The sequence below is a fragment of the Phyllostomus hastatus genome, unplaced genomic scaffold, assembly GCF_019186645.2.
Source record: "Phyllostomus hastatus isolate PE091 unplaced genomic scaffold, TTU_PhHast_1.1 phas_contig_17, whole genome shotgun sequence".
In the NCBI taxonomy this organism is placed as follows: Eukaryota; Metazoa; Chordata; class Mammalia; order Chiroptera; family Phyllostomidae; genus Phyllostomus; species Phyllostomus hastatus.
In genome coordinates this window covers 22,337,494-22,364,148 of record NW_025333664.1, presented here as the reverse complement: position 1 = coordinate 22,364,148, position 26,655 = coordinate 22,337,494, and the positions used below count along the sequence as shown (strand labels likewise).

The 26,655-nt window shown below is 47.6% G+C and overlaps 1 protein-coding gene across 1 annotated transcript in view; it reads right to left on the bottom strand.

The window, feature by feature from the left end:
- Positions 1-17,978, bottom strand: part of PSMF1 (proteasome inhibitor subunit 1) — a 31,624-nt gene extending 13,646 nt beyond the window's left edge. Inside the window, exons 1-3 of the mRNA XM_045833479.1 lie at positions 17,696-17,978; positions 11,553-11,705; positions 9,869-9,951 (exon numbers count right to left, since the gene is read on the bottom strand). Coding sequence (XP_045689435.1) covers positions 9,869-9,951; positions 11,553-11,705; positions 17,696-17,824 — 365 coding nt within the window. The 5' untranslated portion in view covers positions 17,825-17,978. The remainder of the gene's footprint in view (positions 1-9,868; positions 9,952-11,552; positions 11,706-17,695) is intronic.
- Positions 17,979-26,655: the final 8,677 nt, after the last annotated feature.

Sequence of the window (26,655 nt, the reverse complement as noted above, 5' to 3'; positions counted from 1 at the left end):
AGGAAGTAGATGAGGTGTCAACTGCTTGCTGCGGGATGACAACCCTGCATGCAGTATTTCGGCGGCTGCTGCGGCCTCTACAGCTCTTGGCGTTACGCTTAGACCGTTTGCAAAGGTGGGAACGGGCCGTCCAGCGGGCCTGCGTGAGGGGGGCAACAGCCCGGCGTTGTCTCCGAGGTTTGGGCCTGAGCTTCCTAGGCATCTGAGTTGCCCCTCCTCATTTACCACCCCATTAGAAAGAGGTGAGAGTGTAGGGGCACAGGGCCTGGACTGGCTCCTCCTCTGGACCCACCCTACCCCACCCCACCCTCAACTGTGTGTTCATGATGTGTCATAGGAAGGGTCATGGAAAGGCAAAGCCTCCGTGGGGAGGATAAGCTCCTCTCCAGGTCCAGGAGGGCAGAGCTCTGGGGGCTCAAGGTATAGCTGTGCCACCAACTCGGGGGCCTTCGGAAAGCTGCTCTGGGCCTCTGTTCTCTGCTTGCGAGAGACAAGCCATGAGAGCTTCAGATGAGGCGCTAAGGCTGACTGAGGCAATGGGGAGTGTGGGAAGCCCTTTACCTAGTGCTAAAAATCAGGTGTTTTAAAATGAGCCATGTCCTGGGTCAAAAAGCAAACCTCACAGAAAAAGCAATGTAACAACTGAAACCATATACGTTCTCTGACCACACGGAACATGAACACAGAAAGGGAATCTCTAAACATGTGGAAAGTAAGCAATGTAAGTCTGGATAATCCATGAATCAAAGAGGAAGTCTTGAAAAAAATATGAAACACTGAATAAAAATAAAGATACAACAAATGAAAACATGTGGGATATAGCAAAGCAGTGTTGAGAGGAAACTTCACAGCTTAAATTAAATGCTTACACTGGAAAAGAGGAAAAAATAATATTCAAAATTCTGACCTAAGAGCCTAGAAAAAGAAGAGCAAATTAAACCCAAAGCAGGCAGAAATAAAGAAATTATAAAAAACAGAAATAAATAAAGCAGGAAAATAATAGAAAAATTTAATTAAAAAGCTGGTTCTTCCGAAAAGTGAGTAAAATTGATAAACTCGTAGCAAGACTGTCAAAAACAGAGAGAGAAGACACCAACCGCCCAGACTGAGAACGACAGGGGGTGGCACGACGGCTCTGCCGCCGAGGAAGGGCAAGGGCGGTGCGAGGGCACCGGGCACAGCTTCCTCGATGACAGGGTGAGTCCTCAACAGCCACACACTGTGGCAGCGCAGCCTAGCCCTACTACAGTAACTAGACTCATAATAAGCACCCCCAAAAAGAAATCTCCAGGTCCAGATTATTTCCATGGAGAATTCTACCAAACATTAAAAAAAATTAACATAAAAAATATCAATTTATAGTCACTTCCAGAAAATACAAGAGGAGGAAACATTTCCAACTCATTTTCTGAGGCCAGTATTACCCTGATCTCAAAACCAGATAATGAGTACAAAAAAAGAAAACTACTGACCAGTATTACCTATGAATTTGGGTGCAAAAATGCTCAACAAAATACTAACAAATTGAATTAAAAATATGTAAAAAGAATTATACACCACAGGATTTACTGTTAGTATGCAAGGCTAGTTCAATATTCGTGTTTACCACATCAATAAGCCAAGAAAACTCAAATAATTATATCAATTGATGCAAAAAAATAATTTGATAAAATCTACCATAATAAATCCATTCATGATTTTAAAAAAAAGCAAACCTCTCAATAAACTAGGAATAGAGGAGACCTTCCTCAATTTGACAGAGAACCTACAAAAAACCCTACAGCAAACAATATACCTCTCAAGGACAGACTGAATACACTGAGAGGGAATAAGGCAAGAACTTATCTCCCGCCTCTCCTATTTAGCATAATGCTGGAAGTTCTGGCCACTTCAATGAGGAAAGAAAGAGCACACAGATTAGAAAACAAGGAATAAAACTGTCCCATTTGCAGATGAGGTGATAGTCTACCTTGAAATTCACAAGGAATCTACAAAGAACGCCATTACCACGTTCACAGAGTGTCCCATATGCAAGGCAGGGCACACAGTCAGTACACAACATAAACAGCTTTTCTACACACTAACAGTGAACACCTGAAAATCAAATCTAACAATAGAACACCATGTACAATCGCCTCTAACCGCCCAAAAGAAATAACAAAAACATGTTCAGATTCTGTATGTTTAAAATTACAAAACGATGAAAGAAACCAAATGAAGCCCTAAATAAATGGAGACATACATGTTCACAGTAAAAGTGTCAAGTTTCTCCACTACAGGTTTAATGCAAGTCCTACCAAAATCTCAGCAGGTTTTTAAAATAGACACAAACTTATTCTAAAGTTTATATAGAAAGACACAGTCCCTAGGATAACTAAAACTATCTTGACAGGAAGTGAACAGGAGGAATCCTTCTATTCAATATGAAGGACTCCTACGTATCTGCAATAATCGATACTGTGTGGCAGCGGCAGAGGGATAGACACAAAGACTGATGGAAAAGCAGAGAACACAGAAATAGACCCACACAAGTACAGATAACTGATTTTTGACGACGCTGCAAAAGCAATTCAGTAAAAGAACAAAAGGTGTTGATGCAACTAGACACCCACAAGCAAGAAAATGAACCTCTACCTAAACCTCACATCTCATACAAAAATTAACTTAAAATAAATCACAGACTTTATTGTTTTTAATTTTAATTTTTTTATCCTCACCCTAGGACACTTCTTCATAGCTTTTACAGAAATGGGAGGGGAAGGAGGGAGACAGGGAGAGAAACATCCATCAGTTGCCTGCTTCCTACATGTCCCCCAATGGGGGACTGAACCTGCCCAGACCAGGAATCGAACCCAAGACCTTTTGGTTCACAAGACAATGTTCCAACCAAGCCACACCAGCCAGGGCCAATCACTTTAATGCAAAAGAAAACTATAAAATATTTAGAAAAAACATAGGAGAAACTATTTGGGAATCTAGGGCTAGGCAAAGAGTTCTTACACTTGAGACTAAAAAAGCAAACATTGATTAAATAGATATCAAAATTCAAAACTTTTGTTTTTCAAAAGATGATGGAAAGAGAAAGAAAAAATGACAGTCCAAAAGAAAGTATTTCTAAACCACCATCTATCAGAGGCCTTGCAGCTGAAATATATGTAAGGAACTCTCAAAATTACAACAGTAAAAAAAAAATCCAATCAGAAAATGGGAAAAGACACAAAAAGACACTTTGTCGAAGAAGATATACAGATGGTACCTCTACACATGACAAGATTCTCAACATCATTAGCCACTAGGGAAACGCAAACTAAAACCACAAGGAACTGTCACTACCCAACTATCAGAATAACTAAAATGAAGAACGGCGACACCACCAAATGTCAGAGGAGGTGCAGAGATACCGCACCACTCAGACACAGGCGTGGACATGCAAACTGGCGTGGGCACTCTGGAAAAGCGCTCAAAAACTACCTTAAAAACTAAACACGCAATGACCATTGTACTCTTGGGCATTTACTGCAGAGAAGTGAAAATTATGACCAGACAAAAGCCTGCACATAAATATTCATAGCACCTTTATTCACAATAGCAAAAAACTAGAAGTAACTCGGATACCGTCTAACTAATGAATGGATAAACAACCGGGGCACATTCACACCGTGAAATACTACCGCTCAGCGACACAAAGGAACAGGTGCATGCAAGGACTGAGATGGATCACAACCGCACTATGCTGAGTAAGAAAAGCCAATCCCCAAAGCTTACATCCTGTGTAATTCCCTTCATACATTTCTGAAATGACAGAATTTCAGAAATGAAGAATGAATAATGGTTGCCAGGAAGTTAGGAGGAGAGAGAGCGTGTCTCCTGGTGGCGATGGAGTGGTCTGTGTCATTGTACCAATGTCAAATCCTGGTTGTACGAGCTAGTATAGTTTCACACAATGTTATCATTGAAGTAAAATGTATAAAGGATACAAAGAGTCTCTGTATTATTTCTCACAACTGCATGAGTATACAATTGAAATTAGAAGTTTAATTAAAAATACATTTATTATGTAACCATAACATAATCCAAGGTTAGACTGGATCAGTGGTTTCAGATCTTCTTCAGCACAGAAGGGGGCCCAGGAGGGCAAGGGAGAGAGCCAAGTGAAAGGGGCACTGGGACCTCCAATTCCTATTCCCAACTTTTCCACCAGAGCAACTCTACTCTAACCAGTTTAGTACCAATCCTGAGACCACTGTGCTTGAAGGAAGAGTCCCATGGTTACAAAGTGGTAATACCTGCGGTGGCTTCAAAGTGCTAGGGGCCTGTGGCCCACTCATTCCTACGAAGAACGGGTTTCTACTTAGAACACAGAACTTAGGGACTCTGCCACTCTCCCAACCAAAGCGGCTGTAGGGGATAAATAAATCCACTCCTCTTTCCTTTCCAATCAGATAAACTGCTGTGTGATGCACTTGGAAGACCTCCGATCTCCCTATGTAAGATGTTTACCTAAAGAACTCAAGTCTGATTCAAAAACTACCGAGAGGAGCTCTCACACAATTTCTACGTCTCAGCAGAACTGCAGTTTTGGTAGTAGCAAAAGACAGCTTGTCATCCTGTCTAATACAGAAAGGGCATGGCAGAAAGACACAGGTTCACACGCCTTGGCAAATTGCAGTTCGCTTGCCAAGGGACACAAATAACTACCCGAAACAGACAAGACATGCTGTGATGACATAACAGGGAGGGCCACTCGAGGGACGGGGACTGGAAGCAGGCAGCTCAGCCCTGCTGAGGCAGAAGAGGGAGGTGTGATCAGGAGGCAGGTCCTACCCTAGCTCTCACAGCCTCAGTTGCCATGGAGATGATTCCTAGTGATCAGATTTTTCTCCCTCAGCGTGTTCACTGAGAGCTTGGGCCCAGCGCTAAGCACTCTGCGTGGACAGCTCATTGCACTACCAGAACAACACCCTGAAATAGTACTATCGAAATAGTACTACCGTGTCCTTCATGTCACAGTGGTCAACAAAACATCTACACACAAACCCCAGCAACAAATGCATTTAAAAATAAATAGAAACATTAACACTGCTTCTCTCTCAGTATTGCTGAGGCAACTACATGCTCTAACGTGCATGAACAGCATAACACAGGCCTGGGCTCTTCCACAAGCTCTGTCCATTTCTCTCCCAGTGGAATCCCAGGATGGAGAAGTCAAGAGAGAGGCCACATTCCACATGCCCTTCCCTTATCCTCTTAAGGGGTGCGGTGGGGTCACGCTGTGGGGAGCACCCAGAAGAGCAGCTCTGCCAGGGCCAGTCCTGGCCTCACTTCGCTTGAGCCTGAGTCCTTTGCCTACCACATGCAAACAGATCCGGGGCCTGCCTCAAGGAGATCACACGCTAGTAGGGCAGATGGACTCTAAGAAGTTAATCATAAAATACCCACTTATTACCATACTATAATGTGTACTTTTTGCCCTAATTTTTGAGGGAAAAATAAGGATACACATTATACATGGGTAGTACCTGAAATACCTTCCATCTGTTGTTGTGTTTTTGTAATTATTTGTCACATTAAATTTCTTATGCCATAATATGTTAAAAAATAAATGCTAAAATTCCTTTATAATACAGAGAAACACAAGTATCTAAATATAAATAAATAATTTAATTAAAATGAAAACGAAAGGTTTTTTTCCTGAAAGTTTGGGCCAAAAACGTGGGTGTACATTATATACAGGAGCACATTCTACACAGCAAAATTCTTAAAAGTTTGTTTCAAAACACCAAACATGGGGGGTGAAGAAAGCTTCTCTGAGGGGCTGACGTCTGTTTAAATGGGAGCTGAAGGAAGAGCAGGAAGGAGGCAGCAGGGAGGTCGCTGGGAAGGGCGCGGGCAGAGGGAAGAACTCTGAAGGGGGCGGGCACCGTGGCTGAGACGCGGGAAAGCAGCACAAGAGGAGGCTGAAGGGCTGGGGCGCTAGGCTTTAGGCCTCATCAAAGATTTCATTCTTTATCTTCAGAGAAGGAAAAAGAAAATTCACTTAAGGGTTTTAGTTTTTTTTTTTTAATTAGAAATGTTTAAAACGGTCTCAGTGTGAGATTTTGAGTGTACGGATCACGGTGTTAAGCACACTCATAGCACGGTGCGATGGGCAGCTCCCTCTGCCTTGAGCGCTGTCCTCATCTTGCAAAACTGAACTCGGTGCCGGTAACCGCCACCTCCTCCTCCTCCCCTCTCCCAGCCCCTGGCAACTGATTCCTTTCTTTCCTGTCTGCACGACTCTGACTTCTCCAGGTCCCTTGTGTGAGTGGAATCGTATAGCACTTGTTTGCTTGTGACTGGCTTATTTCACTGAGGGTGATTCATGTTGAACCATGTCCTCGAGACTCACATTGAAACCTTCCTTCCTTTCTAAGCACTGAGCGGTGTCCCACTGAATGCATGCGCCACATCTGTTCACCCACCCGTCGGTCCTAGCTATGCACGGCCACCCGCGCTGCTCCCACCTCTTGGCTGTCATGCATAACACTTCCATGACCGTAGACATGCAGGCACCTCTTCAACACCCCACTGTCCACTCCTGGCGCACGCTCCAAAGTGGAACTGCTGGTCACGTGGCCATTTTCTGAGGAACCACTGTCTGCAATGGCCGTGTCACTTCACATTTCCACCGACAGTGAACGAGGGCTCCAAATTCTCCACACTCTCACTGACACTTATTTTCTGCAAAAAACCCTTTTTTCTAATGGTAGCCACCCTAACCTGTGGAGGATTTCACCAAAGGATTTCAAGCGAGGGTTGTTAACTGTGATCAGATCTGTGTTTTACACACGCTGGTCCACTGCCGTGTGGGTAACCGACCAGAGGGTGGTGAGCGGGAGTGAAGCTGGGACCTCCTCACATGCGGTTGCCTGGAAGAGGGGAGGGGGCTTGCGGGGGGTCGAGGTAGGTGCTTTGGGAGTCTGAGGGGAGTGGGTGCAAAGTGGTTACTGCTGATCACAGACAACTGGGTTGTAACAGGGTTTCTAGGCAGTTCTGATGACCTCGAACTTAGAGTGAGGTCAGGCTTCCTCCAAAACCCTGAGGAGGTCACAAGGATGGGGAAAAAGTCCCTAAAACAGAGTAAAGGGGAAATAACAGGGACAAACTATGTATCAAACAGAGAGTTTTATTACACTGGAAAAACAAGCATCAACCTAAGTACCTTTTGAATGCAATACTATTGACTACATATATCCTCAGCGGGACACAGTCCTAGGGCAAAAAGACCTGGGAAGAAACAGCAATTGAAATTTTACTTAGTAGGTTGTTCTTGGTAGGAACTGATGAAGCAGTTTAGAATCTACTTCTGTGTATTTTAGGATCAGACAAATAAGTAAATATATTGATGCCACTGGACATCAGCGTTCTTACCGCAGAAGGGAGATACAAAGATGGACTAAGAGATTAAGAATCCTGTAGGGTTAGATAAAAAATAAAAGTATCAGTTTGAAATTTAAGAAAAACAAACTTTAAGGAAAGAGTCTCCTAGCTCTATTCCCTGACAAGGCCTAGAAGCAGTGACATCCTTAGTCATGATGAATGCATCCAGGAACAGATTTTAATTCTGAAATAATATTCCCTATGAACCGTGAGGTTCCTTAGAAAAATGGCTAGTTTCAGAGAAGGGCCAAGGAAAGTGCAAGGTGAGACTAAAATACCTTTCTGTGCCAGAAAGTGTGAAAACGCTCAGGGGATGAGGACTTGCCAAAGGGACAAAGTGGCAGCTCGAAGGGTTCCCACTGGTCAACTCTGGAACACCTGAGCATTCCAAGAATGACAGAAATGGATTATAACGCCAAATGAAAAAGGAATCCACGAGTCATGCTGATATTTTAAAAATTAAAAATAAATGGGATAAGAATAGAAAATCTTTCTTAGAAGTGCTAATAAATGCAGAAAGAAAAATAAATAGCATATTACTGTTTTATAATCATCACAATAATAATTGATCCAGGCGAGAATCATCAATAGTTGTTAAAAGCACTGGGCGAAAGACCATTAGGCAGTGATTACTCAGTCTGCCTGTACAGTCCCACACATCATTTATCAAACACGAAGGAAAACAGATGTGTTTACTATGGAGAAGCCTGGCAGATACGGTCATGGCCAAGGGATCAGCCTGAAGTGGACCCACTGTGAGATGGGCATCACAGCCTGATGGGAAACACTGAGAATATGGCCTTGACTATGTAGTGTTCTTGTCAAAAATGTTCAACCTACGTCAAAAGATGAGAAAACAACCTGATAAACCCGACCTTGAGGAAAAAACCTGAACATTCCACACAACAACTGATCTCAAGCCTTCAAAAATACCAATGCCACTAAAAAAAAAAAAAGGCATGAAACAGTTCCAGGTTAAAGGTAATGAAAGAGACATGACAATAAATGCAATGTGTAATTTTGGTTAGATAAGGAAAAAAAAACCCTCAAACCTAAACCCAAAAGACTAGCTGGCTAGGAAGGGCACTGCTGGGACGGCTGTAGCGGTCCAACCGTGAGTGGCGTGTCCAATGCTGTTCCTGCATCTATGGCTTATTTACGTGTGATAACTACATTAAGATTATACAGGTGATAACGTGTGATATATACGTGTGATAACTACATTAAGAAATGCCCTTGTGAGGAGATAAATGTTAAAATATTTAGGGGCTAGGGCTCATAAAGTCTGGAAATAATTCTCAGCTGAAGAACAAAACAGCATATAAAAATTAAGCAAATATGGCAAAATGTTTAAAAAACTGGTAAATCTAGGTGATGGGTATAGGGGCGCTCACTGTAGTATTTTTGCAAACCATTTTTTCTGTAGGGTTGCAAAGTCCAAAATAAAAATTCAAGAGGATGAGAAGACAAGCAAGACTAGGAAAAAATATTTACAAGACACATCCTTGAGAAAGGACAGTTATCAAAAACACACAAAAAATTCCTAAAACCCAGCAGTAAGCAAACGAGAAGTGGGCTGAAGACCAGCACCATCGCCTCAGACACAGAGGGGAAATAAGCGCATGGAAAGAGGGTCAACATCTCGCGTCATCAGGGGACTGAAAGTTACAACACCAGTGAGGCATCACCGCACACCGACTGGAACGTCAGTCCCGACAAATGCTGACAGGGATGCGGAGCAGCGGAAACTTGCACGCACGGCTGGGGGAATGTCAAACCGTGCAGCCACTCGGGAAGGCAGCCTGACAATTTCTGACAAACCTAAACACACTCCACCCCCACCTTCAGATGGGATCTGGGTGATAATGTCAGCAGTACCTGTTCCTCCACCTTCAGGAGCGCACCACTCCAGTGAGGGACGCGGACAGTGAAGGGGGGAGGGGGGGAGGGGTGTGTGTGTGTGTGTGTGTGTGTGCGCGTGCGTGCGTGCGTGTGTGTGTGTGTGTGTGTGTACTGGGGCAGGAGGAGAGGGGCAGGAGGTCCAGGGGCATTCTGCACCTGCCACTCAATTTTGCTGTGAACCTAAAACTGCTCTAAAAAGCAGTCTATCCAAAAAAAGTTGCAGGTGGAGTGGAGACCTGCTTAGGTACACTGCTCTTCCAGGCACCCACTTTGATGGACTCCACTGGCCCGGCCCCATCACTGCTCTGTAGACATGATAGCACGTGCGGACCCCTGACTGCATGATTTGGTCCCACCTGGCACTGCCCAAGCAAAGTCCTCCCTTCAAGTGAATTAAAACCAGGAAGAGAACTGAGAAGTGACTGTGCCTGGGAGTGAAAGACCCCTCTATTGACCTTCCTCAATTCTCTAACTACCTCCACCCTGTTCCTTGCATCCGGCCACTGGGTCTCTTCTTCCTCCCAGGAAAACTATCACTCAGAAGTACCTGTGGAAGTCGGTCAGGTGTTCTGAATCGATATAATCATCCAAGTTGAGCGTCAAGTCTGACACTTGCTCTGAGCCATATTCCTAGAAAAATAAAAATAAAAAAGTGAGAGACCGGGAATACTTCTGGGCCAAAGAAACACATGTATGCACAAGGAAACAAATACAAGGACTGTGTGTAATACAGGAAATACCCTTCCAACGCTTGGGGCCTTCTCTGATTTAGGAATATGGTTGTTTTGCAGAGACAGAGCCTGGAAAACCTACTTCCTAGGCTCAGGTACAGGCATGGATGCACAACTTCAACTCTAACCCTAACCCTAACCCTCTATGGTGGGTGACACAGGGAAGCGGGCTGAGTGAGAGACGGACATCTCGCTCACGAGGGCTCAGAGCACCAGGGGCTCACGGGAAGCAGCACCAGCGCTGGCAGCAGGGGACGGTCCCTAGTGCCCAGTGTGGTGGCACCAGCAGCAGTTTCCATGGCATGGTTTGGGGCACCATCCTGGAGTCCAGATGTGAACCTGTTTTCCAGCCCTTCCAACAATTCAGTGAGCTACCCCAATTCTTAGTAAACCCGATCTGGTTAAGCCAACCTGAGGGGATTTTGCTGTTTGTAACTAAGTCCTCGTCTGACACGAGGTCTAAGTGTGTGTCCAAAGGAAAAGGGATAACCAAGTCACGATACCATGGAACACCGCACGGTAAATCAGTAAGGTACACCTATGTGCGTCCTCATGTTAAGACTCCCAACACACTGAGGGAGAAGAGCGGGGCGCAGTACAACACAGGCCGTATTGACACTTTCGTGTGAACACACACGGGGGACCGGATCACAGCCTAACGAAAAGAACACCACTGCCCTCGTGGTGCTGACCTCCCAGTGACAGAGCACAGACATCAACCCAAAGCGTGAGCAAGTACATAACTGTACACTGTGGTTCCAGGCAGGAGAACAAAATGATGAAGGAGAGAGGAACAATTCAGATTTCTCTGACAAGTGAGAGGGGGCAGTCAGATCTGAGCTGTTGGAGGAAGTGACAAATAAGGGAGCAGTCCTGGCTAAAGGACGGATGGAGGGTGTGTGTGTGCGCACACGTGTGGCACCCTCCTTTCCAGGACAGGAAACAGAAGTGTGAAGGCTCCAAGCTAAGGCAGCAGAGAGCTAAAGAACTAAAGAACTAAAAGTAGCTTGGGCTGGTGTGGCTCACGCAGTTAGAGCGTCATCCGATAAACCTGAAGGTTGCAGGTTCGGTCCCCAGTCAGAGTGTGTACCAGAGGCAACATAGGAGAGGCAACAGGATCAATGTTTCTCTCCCTCCCCGCCTCTCCAAAATCATTAAGCATGTCCTTGGGTGAGGTAAAAAAAAAAAAAAAAAAGAAAAGAAAAGTAGCCTCCTGTGGCTACAGCAAGTTTCTTCCTCCCACGTTGTCACCGAATGGATTTATCTTCATTTACTTAACCACTCCCCTGTGACGGAAAGTCCCCCCTTTACAAGACCGGGTGGTGAAAATATTTGAGCACAAGCCTTTCTATATTTAGGGAAAGCTCCAGAAGTAGGATCCCTGGGCAAAGACCTCACTCACAAATATTTAGGGCTCTGCATCCACACCGTAAATGGGTTTCAAAACGAGGACCCCAACACCACTCCCATCGGCGGACCCTCCACACCTCGGAGACTCACCAGCACGTTGATGATCATGCTCTTCTCCACGGTGATGGCCTTCACGAGGAGCCTCCGGGACCCGTCCTTGGACTCATACCGGAGCGTGTACAGGTCTTTGTTGCTGTTCCACTCGGCGGGCAGCAGCTCCGATTTCTTGTCACTGGGACCCGGCTGAGAAGACACCAGGGTTGAGAGGAAGGTCACAACCTCAGAACACAGCTATAAAGGACCTTACAGACAATCTAATGCCACCCCCCACTTCACAGATGAGGTCATGGGGGTCAGGAGAAATAAAATGTCAAAGGCCCTACAGGCAGTTAGAGGTCTGGGACCCGGGTCTCTGGACTCCCGCTCCTCTCTCAGCTCTGACCGCCTCAGTCACACAGCCCTGGGACCTGTCAAGAATCGGTGGCCTTGCTTTAGCATTAATCTCCTCACCACCCCCCACCAAGAACAAGGCCGATCATCTCCAGGGTTACTGTGAAATCCTAAGGTGAAAACACAGATTCTGATGCGCCACCCCCCTCCACACTGCTGTAGTGGTTTAACAAAAATTACAAACAACTTGCACACACATATGAAATGTAGCATATGTACAACATAAAAAGAAGGATGAAATGGACGCCTATGTATCTGCCACCAGCTAAAGAAACAGAATACCGCCAACACTGCTGACTCCTTGAGCAGAGCCCCAAAGAAGCTCCCCGTCATGGGTAATTAATACTCTATTTCTAAAAATTTCTTTACTTTTTCTTACCTAAAAATATATCATTTCAAGTGTTTTTGAATTTTATGTAAACTGCATTACTTTTACCACGTGTGTTTTCATTGGAAAGTTTTTTTGAGATTCACCCCCGTCACTGCATTTAACTGTAGTCGATGCACTCAATAGCCTCCCACCGGTGTGCGGCGCGCAGCGTATGGCGTCCCACTGTACAGAGATGCCGCCGTTCCCCCTGCACTTGCTGGGAGACATCAGAGTGTGCAAAGCCTATCTGTTTAGCCATGATAAAGGCTGCTGTGGGCATTCTTGTACGTGTCTCCTAGTACACATGAGGATACATTTCTATACACTGTGTCGAGGGGGGGGGGCTTTTCATTTATAAGGTAAAGTGAAACTTTTCCAAAGAGGCACTGAATTACACTCCCACAGGCAACGTGTAAGAGCTCCTGTTGTTCCACGGAGGCGGCAACACTGCTGTTGCACACTTCTTCCACCTCTGCCCACCTGGCCGGCACAAAAATGCATCACTGAGTCGTGATGGCTCCCTTTCTTTTCTTTGTTTAGCAATGCCATGACTTTCCTTTTATACACTGAAGTCTGAAACACAGTCCTCAAACTATTTTTACAGAAAGAGCTAACACAGTGACTTCCAGGTGGGGAGATTTCTTAAAGACGACTGACAAAGAAAAACGGCACTGTCTTTGAGACGGTTCATGCTTTCAGGCGTGTCTTCAGCATTAGACACCACACAGTTAACACTGGGGTGAAAGACCTGCCATGGCTACAAGTGAAGAGAATTAGTAATTAGCACATAAACGGGATGCTTGGAAAACAGTTGTGAACTCACTTGAAAAACTGGCAAAAGAAATGAACAAGCAAAAGAGCCACTAATGGTGTACAAAGGACCGTTCAACCCGACCAGCACACAGAGAAGCACAGGCTGAAATAAGGAGATCCCGGGTCACACCCATCGGACGGGTCATTACCCAGACTTCTGTTCTGCCAGCTTTTTGTGGAGGTGTGGGAAGAACGAGAGAGCCTCCAGACACTGCTCGCTGGTGGCAGCTTAAACTCTCCCGATCATGCTGGAGGGCAGTCTGGCAGTACTTGGTGCCATGAGGGGAGCTGACACACCACAACCCAAACCTCCCTGCTGGGAGAAACCCTGTGCGCAGAGGCACAGGGGACAAGACCAAGAATCTTCATCACCACGGTGGAGGTGAAATGAAAAATATGCTCACAGAGGAACAAGATATAGCAGTGAGAAGGAACAAATTAGATGTAATTGTGGCATTAAGATAAAAGTTTAAAAAATATATATGACAAAAGTTAAGAAAAAATGAAATTTATAGCTGGGTGAAATGCAAAAATTTAAAAAGTGCACAAAAATTTATTTATTTTTCATGGATGCATATTTATACAGCTAAAGACGGAGAAGATGGGCTGGGAAGATCTGCATTGACGAGAATACAGTGGGAGAGAGGGGGACCAGAGACGACAAACAAGGACTAAAGACAAAGGTCCGGCAGTGCAGGCCTTCAACACCCCACAGGCAGCTGCAGGCCAAGTGGAGAACCGAGGGGCTCTCCTCTTTGGTCACCCCCTGGCACTCAGGCATCCCACACATCCCACGGGGGAAGGGGAATAAAATCCAAGATGTTCCAACTGGGCGGTCTGAAGCAGAGAAATGAAAGTGACAAAAACAAAAGTGAAACTGATCAAACCACTCCGATACCTGAGAAGGAGAAACTCCTTTCATCCCAGCTGAGTAAATTTCCTGTAACATGTTTAATGTCATGGATTTAAACTTTACTATGGAAGCCAAGAATCTGATAGTATGCCTCTTTGTGCTGTTAAGGGCCTTTAAATTTATATCCTCCATCTACAGCAACCCATCAGCATATGTAAAAACCAGTCTGCTCATTATCCCATAGCCCCTGGCTTCCGGAGCAAGGCAGAACGGTGGGGCCAGGTGAGGCTGCTGCTCCTCACTGGAGGGGACCCCATGCTCCCCAGCTCAAGGGCTGCCCTGATGTGGGGGAAACAGGTGGGGGGGCTGGGGGACAGAGAGTGACTGGCCCTGGTGATATCAGGCCAAACGTGGCACTAAACTGCCCTCTAAGCCCTGACATCAAATATCAGGCCTTCCAGAAAGCTGCAATTGGAAGATAGCCAAAGTGCAGTAGTGGCGTTAAAAGGAGGAGGCTGGCGGGGGCTGAGAATTGCCCAAAGTCACCGTAAGTCAGGCGCAGAGCTAGACTGGCATTCAGAGCTTCTGGCTGCCCGGCTATGGCTGGAGAAGATTCTTCCCCAGCCAGGTCCACCAGCCTGGCCCCCTTAGGCAAATTCCTGGGGCTGGAAGCATTCTTTAGTGGTCTCGAGTTCATCCCAGTGCCTCTGGGCTAAAATGCACCCAAAGAAATGTCAACAGATCATTCCAGACATTTTCTCTCTTTCCTCCTAATCCTAAGACTCCCACAACAGAAAACAAAATTCTCTAACTTAAGTCTGTGGCCATCACTAGCCCCCTGCCACCTAAACCACCTGACACAGCCATAAAGCTCTTACGTGGTGTGGTGCGCACTTCAAGAAAGAAATCCAAACTCAAAGCCAATGAATGCACTGCTTTCCTAATCAGGTTTTACGTACACACTTTCCCGGTACCAAAGGAGACAACACCAAAGAGAAAAGGAGGCAAGGTAGCTTTTTACTTAACTGCCATTACATTATATAATCAAGAACACACACACTTTTGGGACCTTCCCCTGTCTTTTATCGCCCCAGAAGGGTGGGGAGCAGGAGGTGGCTGGAGAGGCAACACACACATCCTCTGAGCCTGGCAGACACCACTGGTCTCTGTGGAGCCTCCTGGTCCCAGGCCAGAAAATTAAACCGTCTCCTGAATAAATTAATAGGAAAGATGCTTCTCCGAAGGGCTTCCACTCTGAATGAAAGCAGACTCAGCAGAAGTGAGAGGAGGACAAGTGCAACCTGAGCTCTAATGACACTTACAATAAAAGGGCAAAGAGCAACAAAAATACTCTCTAGTGTGCGATACAAACACCCATCCCCTCAAAGGGCATGCGCGATTCAGCCCGGGGGCAGCCATCCAAACAGTGGGCAAAGGCTTTCAAAACCCTCATTCCCTGTCTCCCGTCATGAGTGGAGACAGCACCATTCTCTGCATGAACTCAGCACACGGCACCACGAACAGAGTGGAACTACATGGACCTTTGGGAATTAGTTAAGGATCTTCTATTTATTTTTTTAAACCAGTGTCCAAATGAGATCGTATTCTATCTGCACATTTCACCTGGACATTTTTGGGTCTAGAGTATATGGCAGGGGGATGATGCTGGCTGGCATGAGGCAGTAACCTGTACGAACTAATGTCCCTAAGCTGTCAGTGACTCCCAGTGCTGACAGAACATGAGAGAAGATGAGTGGTGGGAGCACGTCTGCAGAGTTGATGTGTATCTTTGGAATGGGGAGAAGAGAACAGAAACTGCTATGGGGAGAGAGGCTCTGACAGTGTGTCTGAGTAGCAGTAGCTCCTGGAAGTCAATAAGGACAGCGACATACATGAGGAGGGCGAGAGAACAGGGCAATCATGTCAGATCTGAAGGATAGGGCAAGGGGTCAGGGGAGCTAGAGCCAATGGGGGAACTCCAAGGTCAGGACCAAGTCTTAACTCCCCTCTTCCACCCCACTGTCATCCTGCACCACCCTTCACATCAGATTCCTGAGGGAACGTCCCAGGAAAGACAGAAATGAAATGACTGGGGCAACTGAACAAGCTGTTACAGATGAGAATGCAGGAGTGGGGCAGGTGAGGAGACGTCGGGTTCTGCTGGGGAGACTAGCCACAGAAAGGGGAGCCTGACACTTGCGAGTGGGGACTCTGTCTGTACCTTGACCCTTGACCCAGGGTCTGAAATGATGAAAGGCAAAGTAAGTGGGATGAACAGATAGGCCAGAAAGATGCATGTGGGAGGAAGAAATGGTTCCTGCTTTGTGTGTGTGTGTGTGGGGGGGGGGCTGGCCTTTCTTTTCCAGCCTATCTCCAAGAGTCCTAGAGTCCACTTGAGAGATGAAGTATGTGTGAGCCTAGAGGTGGTGACAGAGGATGCTAAGTGTGCATCGGGGGTCCCAGTGAGAAACGTGAGGTCTGGAGGGGAAAGACCCAGACACTCGTGACCGTTCTTATACTTCCGATTCCTGTTTGTGGGAGTAAAATGTGCGAGGGGTGTGGTGGTCTCAGTCTCTAGTTCTAAGAGACAGAGGAATGGGGCAGCCAGGGATGTGGGAAGGACCTGACTCTAAGTGCTCAGGATGCATAAACCATTTCTGAGGAAGGACCTCTAAAGCTCCGTGAAGATGAGGAAACATTTAAGACTCTGGATGCACATCTGGGAAACTGAAACTTGAGAACTGAAGCAGTCAGAAATGAGAGTAAGGTTGAAAATCTCACTACTAGCTGCAAGGGGCGAAGTGCCCTGTTCCCCAGAGCTGGTCTAGGTCCTGAGAGGGAGAGTACAGGGAGGGCAGGCTTGGAGCTCTGAGTGTGTGTCTGTGTGAAGCGTGGCAGGGAAGCTGTTTCTTCTGGCAGAGCAGAAGGCAAAGAAAGGGGCAGTAAGGGGCCAGGCCCAGTTCTCACAGGAGGCGGATGTGCAGGATGAGAGTCACAGGGGAGAAGCCGGGAAGCTGAGGGAAGGCCATAGCAAATAATCAGTGAGGCAGGCAGGGTTCAGAAGTTCTGCGGCTCCCGGGGGGTTACAAGGCTCCCAGAGGCAGAACCAGAGGATGGTAGAGCAGGAGGGCTGCTCCTGTAGGGGCAGCTGTGGAGAGGAAAGCTTACGTGGCCCTTACACCCAGGGTGTACATGTGTATGTGTGGGAGGTGCTTGCTTTCCAGAGCCTGAGTTGGGGATGACAGCGGAGAGTGGTTGCAAAGGATGAGGGGTGCTGGGGAGTGAAGAAAGGGCCCCTGACTGGGGATGAGGAGGTCAAAGCTCACCCCTATATACTCGTGCTTGGGTCCACTTATCAGATGGAGGCTCAGGACAGTGTGTGGGCAGTACTGGGGGGGAAGGAGCTTACTGGGCACTTCAGGTTAGGTGAGGAATGCACAGGGGGTGCTACACCCGCCTCAGTGCCAGGTCCGCACAACCCTGACCTCGGATACTGACAGGCTGTGCTGAAAGCAAGTTTCTGACCGTGGGTTTTCAAGTATGTGCCAGCTGTTGTGAGGGGCTTTGGGCTCAGGTGGGATTGCAGAGCATCTCCCCAATCCGCAGACCGTGGTGTCATGAACCCCAGGTCCCAGAGATGGGAGAAGAGAAGGTTAGGTGCTCTTGACCAGGGTTTCGGCCCTATGGGTCTAGGCAAAAGACACCTTACACCCTCCACCCTAGCTCCGAGTCGACTTCGTGGCGTACCTGGTCGCCGACACCCAAGCCGCAGTAGCCGTGCGTCACCACCTCCCAGTGCAGGAAGCAGATGAGCGCGTCCTGCGCACAGGTGATCGTGGGCGCCACAGACGCGAACAGTACCTCCAAGCCCGCCATGTGCGCCCCCGGCTTCTGCGGGCAGAGGAAGGAAATGAGAAAGTGCGATGAACCGACTCGGCCCTCGGAGTACTGATGACCCCACACCGATAATCCTCTCTTCCTAGCCGCCTCTCCACCCACGGCCAAAATGGAGACGCCCGGGGGTAAGGGGGTGCGGCCACCGGAAGTAGGTCTAAAGAGCGGCGCAGCTGCGCGAACGCGCCCGGGCTGGAAACCAGAGCGCGCACTTCAAGGTTCCTGCAAGCAGAGCGCGGGCAGGGAGGGGCGGGGCAGGGAGGGGCGGGGCCGGGACGGAGAGAAGGGGTGGGGCTTCTCCTAGGAGCACCGCTCTTCGAAGCCTGAATCCCGACCTTGCTCCGCCGCTAGCAGAACCACTAAAGGCAGGGAGGGTGTTGCGCCCTCGAGGAGAGGCCACCTTGTTCTAAACCATAGACTTCCCAACCTCAGAATGGGGTGGGTGTATGCTAGTGGGGGAGGATGTAATGAAATATGGCTAAGTATATATTCATAATAATTGACTCTTATTCAGTTCTTGCTACGTGCACATTATTCGAAATGCTTTTCTACTTGTATTCATTTATTTAATCCTCATGACACCAACGTTACTGATAGTTCCACTTTATAGGTGGGTAAACAGAGGCACAGAGTGTTAAATCTGGCTAAGATGACACAGCCAGTGTCATGTCTGGCTCCTAGGATGGCATTTATTAAGTATTTATTGTATTCTAGATCCTGTGCCAAAATCTTGATGTCACCCTAAAAACAGTTCTGTGCGGTACGTTTCATTGTCACCTTCATTTTGCAGACGGCAAAACCAGCTCATAGAACTGAGGCCATTTCTCCCAAGAAGACACAGTTGTCTACTGCTGAGCTCGAGTTCCTGATCCACTACCAAATTTCAATAGTTTTCTTGTCTGTCTCCTTCACGACTTTTACCACCTTGTTATTTCTTCAACAGGTTTCTTGAAATCCAGTTCCCATCCCAGTCAGCACTCTGCTGCAATCCATCCTCATCTCTCATTTAAATGCCTGCACCAGCCTCTGAACTGCTCTACTCCATCCCTGCCTCCCTAAAGTCCGTTGCACATTCTGCAACTATAGATTGTTTTAGAACACACACCTGATCACATCCCTCCTCTGTGAAAACCCTCCCAGGGTTCCCATCACACTCCAAGGAAAAGTAAAGTCCTTCCCGTGGTCTGCAGGAACCTGCATGTGGTCTGTAAGCCCCCACCCTTACCTCCCACTAACATCATCTCCTCTAACTCTTCCCTCATCATCTGCATTCTTGCCTGCAAAAACCTTGACGCCCATCTTCTCTCACACCCACATCTGATCCAACAGCAAAGCTAGTCACCATGCCCTCAAAGTACATTCTGAGTTTGACTGCCTCCACCCTGGTCTGATCCTGTAGCATCTCATACTTGGACTATTGCAGTAGCTTTCTACCTAGTCTCTCTCCTTCACATGTTCTGTTCTCCAGGCCTTTACAGGCACTGCTGTCGCTGCCTGGGGTGGTCTTTCCCCAAATATCTGTATGGTTCATTCCTTTCTTTTAAGTGACTCCTTCCCTCACTTCCTACCAGCCTCAGCAGAGGGCTTTCCTGGCACCCATCTGAAACAACCTCCTCCACTCTTTAACCCTTAACCCTGCTATCTTTTCTGCAAAGCATCAATCATAACCTGACACTGCATTAGGTATTTGTTTGCTTGTTTATTTAATGGCTCTCTTCCCACTAGACTATGAAAGGGAGCAGGGAATCTGTTTGTCTTGTGTATGGTTATGCCTGAGTACCTTCCCAGCTCAATATATATATTTACTGAATGCATGCATGCATGCATGAATGAATTATTGGCTTGGACTCAGCCCAGTCCAGCTAGTCCCATTCGCCCCTTTACAGTCTACTACTCACTTTGTTAGCTAGACCTGTATCTCTCCAAATTTTGAGTTTTTGAGGTTCCCTTAGGATGCCCAGATTCTTGAACCCCACCTGCAAAGTTTCTAGATGAGCAGTTCTGTATGCAGGTATGTAGCACACACTCTGGGTGATGCTACAGCTGAGGCTGTGGAACTTCTGAGGTATGCTGCCTGTGGCATAAAGCTCTTTGCTCATTCTACCAAGAAGCTCTGCACTTTCAGGCAACCCTGATTTTGCTCGCTCTGTCTCTTCTGCTTGCAGTGTCCTTTGCCAGTTATGTAAAATTCCACTGATTCATTCATTCAAGCACTCACTAAACCTCCATAGGCTGGGTTGCCATAGACGGTTATGCAGGCTGTGCACTGCACAAAGGTGCCCACCCAGTGGCAACCCCATCCCTAAGTGCCTACACTGTGATCCCGGCCCAGATGAGCAACCCTTAGTTCCTGCCACTGTGGAGCTCACTGTGGGACATGAGTTGTCCCAGTTGAGAGCAAAGGAACTGGGATGTTTTTTCACTACTCCCTGTCTGCCACATGCTGAGGGCTACTTCTGGGGGCAGAGAAGCCCTAAGGCAGAGAGTTTAGAGAAATCAGCTGTTGATGCTTAACAGTGAGTACTGAGGAGTGAGTGGGGCACTGTGGCATCTGCTCTGCCCTCCCCCCACTGAGGGTGAGCCCTGTCTTTGAAAGCCCCTGGCCCAGCAGCCATCATGAAGTGGGCACTAGCACGTGTCTACTGAAAGGATAAGGTAGCTCTGTGTATTGCATTGGGCTGTGAGTTCCCTGAGGGCCAGGACTATGTTCTGTCCACCCTGACCCCAGGGTCTGCAGGGTTCTCCTTGGGTGGGAACAAATGCGAGGTTCCTGTGGGGCTGGAGGCTGTCTGTGTCGGCACCCAATCCATCCAGCACTTCTATGGACTTACCTCCATAAGTAAGAGTCTCAGTTGCCCCTGTGAGGCCTATGTGTGGTGGAGAAGGGAGACATGTAGATAGTGCCTACGTGGCTAGGCACCCGCTGCCTGGGCAGCGCAGAGCCCATGGGCCCAGGATGATGGAAAGAACATGGCAGATGGTTAGCCACCGTTTATAGTTGTCAAGTGAGAGCAATGTGAACGTTCCAAGCTCCCTGGAAACTGTCTCTATGGAAACTGTATAGAGGTGAGCTAAGGGGCAGGGCCCAGATGGGCACTGAGATAGGATCATTCACCACTGAAATCCTTCTGTTCCTTTTGCCTAGCATCAGTCCACCACCTCACCTCCTCCAGCAAGCTCTCCATGACTAATACTGTTCAATACTAGCTGGAACCCAAGACTTCTCATTCCCCTTGTCAGTGGGGTGCCCAGTATATTTGTCACCTGGAGAAGAGAGCTCTATTTTTTAAGATATATTATAACTTGGGTGGGGACAGTTCACCGTGTGTGTGTGTGTGAGTATAAAATAACTTTAATATCACTCTATTGGGTTTTTAAAAAGATTTTGTATTGATGTAAAATACAGATAATTTAAAATTTAACTGTCTTAACCATTTAAAAGTGTACAGTTCAGGAGCAGTAAGTACATTCACATTGTTGTGCAGCCACCGCCACCATCCATCTCAGAACTCTCTTCATCTTGCAAAGCCGAATCGCGTGCCCATGAAACAGTAACTCCCCCTCCTCCCTTCTCCCAGGCCCTGGCAGCCATCGTTCTACTTTCTGTCTCTAAGGAGTTGACTACTCCAGGCACCTTATGTAAGCAGAATCCCACTGGACATGTCTTTGTGGCTGGCTTATTTCATGTGCAGTAATGTCTTCAAGGCTCATCTGTGTTGTAGCATGTGTCAGAATAGCTTTAGTCATAGTTCATTGTCTATATAACTATTCACATCAACCTATACACAATGGAATATAAATATCACATATATGGTATACATATCACATTTTGCTTATCTACACTTCTATTGATGGACAGTGGGGGATGGGCTGTTTTGAGGTTTCAACAGACAAATTGGACAGTGGGTATTATCTCATTTAATTCCCACAATTCTTTAAGGTAGAAACTATTATAAAGTTTCATAGAACCATTTTGCTCTTTCAAGTAGGTAGTGGTATAACACATAACATAAAAGCAAATGAAAAAAAAAACCCTTTTTGCGTACCATTTTCGCCAAGTTTCTTCAAAGTTAAAAATATTTAATATCTACATTAGACCCCACGTTTAAAACAGGCTTTGAGTGTGCACCATGATCGGGGATTAAGGTAGGACAGAAACTGCGGATAATAGTTCGTCAGCAATGATTTAGGAAATGGATGTGCAACCAGCTTGCACAAAGCCCTGCTCTTTCACCTTGGCGGTAAGTTTCATGAAAGATTTGAAATGATAAATAAATTAAGAGCCCCATTTTTAAAGTAAAAAAAGTAAGGCGCAGCAAGGCTGCGCAATGGCTCCTGAGTGGTGCCGTCAGCGCCGACCCAGACGGGGTGCCGGTACAGCGCCAAGTGGCGGTGCCTGGGGTGGCATCCCGAGGGTTTGCGGACGCCCAGGGTTTGTGTTCCGAGATCTACACAGAAAAAGGTGAGGGAGCTGTGACCGAGTTTTTCGGGCGTGGGCTGGAGAGAGGAAATGCTGGGATCCAGGGGTCCAGGCTGGGGAGAAAGAAACAATACAAGTGAGGGAGGCCGCTCCAACCACAGGGACATATGGAGGGTCCGTGCAGACAAGGGAAGCCACAAGAGGGCGCTCGGGCCCACCCAAATGCCCACCAAGGGCAGCCCACGCAGGGTGAAGTGCGTTATCCCTTTTATCCTGACTACCAGGAGGTTCAGGGAGCTCTGGACTCGGGGTCCCGCAGCAGGCTCTGTCTTCAGTCCGGTCACGGTCTTCACGCATGGAAATACCTGCGTTTAGCTCTGGGCATTGTTGACCCTCAGGAGAGAGAGTCCTCAGGGAACCCGAGTCGCAGGGCGCACAGATAGATGGTCAGCTCTGCTCCATTCTCCTTCCCGCATCCCTGACGTCCCTTAGCAGACATCTTGCATCCATCTGTTCAGAGACTTGTTTCCTCTCCTTTCCCCAGCTGCCAACACCAGTCCTGTCCGGCTCCGGCCCAAACTTGCTCTGCCTCAGTCAGGCAGGTGGGAAGTGCAACCAGTCTTACCTTAGAGGCCACAAGCTTTGCCTTGATACTTCCCTAACAGGAACGTGAGCTTCGTGAGCACAGACATCCGTGTCTGTTTGACCCACTGCCGTGCCTCTAGCTCCCAGAGAAGAGCCTGGCATAAACAGTAGGTGCCCCCAAAATAGTTGTTGAGTTAATGAATAAACTAGCAAATGTACAGAGTGGAAAAGTGTCTAGGTCTTGGAGTCAAGCATCCTGGGTTTACATCTCGGCCTCATTGCTTACCCCCTGCACAACTTTGGGCAAGTTACTTAAACTGTCAAATAGGGACTGTAATGGTATTTCCCCAGGGGCTTCTGGGAGGAGTCCTGGAGGTGATGCCACCACAGTGTCTCCCATAGTGCCTGACACATGCCAGGGGCTGCTAAGTGGTGGTTCATTATTTGAGATAATGAGACCTTAGAAAGCAGCTGCTGTTTATTAGGATTTACCACGTGTCTGGCACTTGGCTTTGATTACCTAATTCAATTTTCTTCACTACTTCATGAGAGATTAAGCAGTGCAGAGAGGTTAAGCAACTTGGCAAGGGTCACACAGTGGAGAAGAACAAACTTGGGTTTAAGTCCAGGACTTGGAGACCAAAGTATGCAAGGCCAGGCTTTCTGGGTTCAAGTTCTGACTCCATCACTTACAACTGGTATGACCTTGGACAAGTTCCTCAGTGGAGATATCTAGGAAGGTAAAAAAGTGAGCCAGCACATTGGCCTGGGCTGTTCCTCGGGATTTGAACGAATTAAGGACACCTCCAACTGTAACGCCGCAGCCTCGTTTCCTTGAGACTGAGCGACCTGCCACGGCCTCTGGAGCCCGCTCTTTAACCAGAGCATCACCTGGCTTCCCCATCACACAGCAGACATTTCCAAATGCATTCTTTGTACTCCACCTGCAGCTGGGTTCGCAATCTAGTCAAGCAGGTAGAACACAAACACACACACACCTCCAGAGAGAGAGAGTGTTGGCTTTAGCTGTATAACCTTGGCTAAGTGGCTTTGCCTCGCTGGGCCCCAATTTCCTACCTATATGAGGATTATCTAGAAAACACACATGGAAAGGCTGAGTCCTGAGCCCTAGAGGTGAGCAAGGGGCAACGGAAGGGTCCATTTCCAGGACTATTGGCACTAGAATGAGGCATCAATTTCTAAGGCTCTGTTAAAAGGTAACTTGCATAAAATGTTAAAATCATGACTCCCTTACCAATCTAAAAACAATTATGTGTAAAAGATTTTATTTTAGCTGTTGAACAGTGAGAGAAGCTGACAGATGGTTCAAAGGAAAAGTCAAAAAAGTGCAAATGTATACAGAGTAAGGGAATCAAATATAAATGGAGACAGTTTGTTTTTCCACAGGGAAGTTCAGTCAATCATTTCAGACAAGACAGAGTCTGTGTGTCTGTATCAGTTACCTACAGTCTCCAAAGAGACACATATGGCTCAAAGACAAGGAGCAGGACTAGAAGCAGCAGGAGGATGTACTATAATTTTCTCTGTAGCCCGTGTTGGCCTAACGCTTCCAGAGTTCTCATTCTGGGGAAGTGCAGTACTTCTCAGCTTCTCTGGGTTTCGGTTTCCTCATCTGTAAAATGGGGTCACCGGTGTGTTGCCTCCCAGGGTTGCTGTGGAGGTGCAATGAGCTGGTGGAGCGCCTGGGATGGGGCCTCACACATAGCAAGCTGTTCTCTCTTTTTAGGGTTCAGATCGCCCTTAGCGGGAGGAGCCACCCCATGCGGAGGGACCCTGTTTTAGTGTGTGTTGCCTCATTTCATCCTCCTCATAACCCGATAAAGCAGAGACTGTTATAACCTTTGATTAGGAAACCGAGGCTCACACAGGTGGTGGCACTTGCCCAGAGCTGCTCGGAAAGTAAGTGCAAACTGGGTTAAGACCCGGGTGAGTCTGGTCTTACAAGCCACGTGATTTTGTTGACTGCCTGTGTGACCTTTGGCAGTTCTTCCCTCACTGGCCTTGATCTGCCTGTCTCTCCAGGAGGGCTAGATCAGCTGACCTCTCAGTGATACATCCTATTTCTTCCACTCTGTGGGCACTCCATGGCTGCCAAGCTGGCCAAGCCAGAGCAACTCTGGCAATGGCCTGGTGGGCAGGTGGTGTGGGTGTGGCAGGTCAGGGTGGCCAGCTGCCAGGGCTGTGGCAGGGGTGAGGTCCAGTATCTGGCACACAAACCTCATAGCTGCCCATCTTGTTCATGTGGCTGGCAGAAAGGGCCAGCCCGGGTTGGACTCTAACAAGGAAAAAGGGAGAGCCATTTCCCAACCCCCAGGTTGGTGAGGATGGGAAGGATGGGGCAGAGGCCAGCTGCATCTGAATCAGGGTTTTCCCTGTGTCTTCTCTAAGGCCCAGCTGTCATCCTCAACACAGCTGTCACTGTAGAGCACCCCTGTGCCCATCGCCGCAGGAAGGCAGTGTGTCCTGCTGGGAGTCAGGGCTTCTAATGCACCCAGCCCCACGCCAAGTACTTTGGTGAGGACAGTGGAGGAGCTCTTGTCTTCAAAAGGTTCAGCTGTCAAGTCTTCATCAAGGGCTGTAATGCTTAGGGATGCTTGGTTTGCAAAGGAAGGAAAACTCAACTCAGACTGATTTGGGCATACAAGCAATTGATTGACTCAGTCTGTCCTATGAAAAGAAGTGAAATGGGGAAGGGGGAAGGGAGCAGAAGTGAGGCAGGCATATGTTAACTATGGAGGCCAGGGAAGGCCTCACTGGCAAAGGGCATTTGAACAAAGACCTGAAGGAAACGAGAAAGTGATCCAGGTGGACGACCAGACAGTTAGAACAGCGAGTGCAAATGCCCTGAGGGGAGAGTGCGCCTGACCCCGTGTGTCTGGAGCTCAGAGAGGGAGGAGGGAGGAGGGAGGTGGGAGAGGAGGTCAGAGGGTTCACTTAAAGCCAAATATTAGGAAAAGAACTGGAAAAAAATTTTAAAGGAAAACTCTTTACCTCGTCACCTGACAGAAGAGTCACGTTCCTGCAGGCTTTGGTGGGGAAGGGGACTGAGGTGGGGCGGAGGAGTGCTGAGAGAAGAGAATGAAGCAGGGACCACTCCTTCCAAGCCTGGCCTCCTTTGGCTTAGAAAGCCCAGACTGGGAGCTAGAAGGGGAATGAATGTCCTGGGCTCCATGGCACAGCCGACAAGGGACTCTGTCATCCGTGAGATCCCCAGAAGCCAAAAACTTCCTCTGGAGTCACCTAAGTCCCGCCCCCCTGCCCCCCGCCCCCCGGCAACTGGGCTGGGCCAGAGAAGTCTGTGAGAGCTTCTGCCCACCAAGGATGAGCTCCGGGTGCAAAGGGAGCTCTCTGCAGCAGGAGCGCTCAGCCTGGCCCCCATTCAGGGGGCACGACTTCAAAGAAGAGTATCAAATGAGGACTCCAGATGCTGGGAAGACCTAACATCTTGGGGGAAAATAGGAGATAGCCAGCTGCTTCATTTTACATGTGGGAGAACTGAGGCAGAAGAACTGGAGCACCTAGGGTTACGCAACGGACAGAGACGGCAGTGAAGCTAGGACTTGAATTGCACTTCCTGACTCCAAAGCCAGTTCTCCTTTCTCAGTCCTGATGGCTGTGTGGCCGGGGTAAGTCACTACACCTCTCTGTGCCTCAGATTCCTCATTGGTAAAAAGGAGGATATGATAATAGCAAGACCTGTTCTCACAGGGTTGTGATGAAAATTAAATAAGGCAATACCTGCTAAAGGTTTAGAAAAGTAAAAGTGGTGAAGTAGGACTTCCAAAAA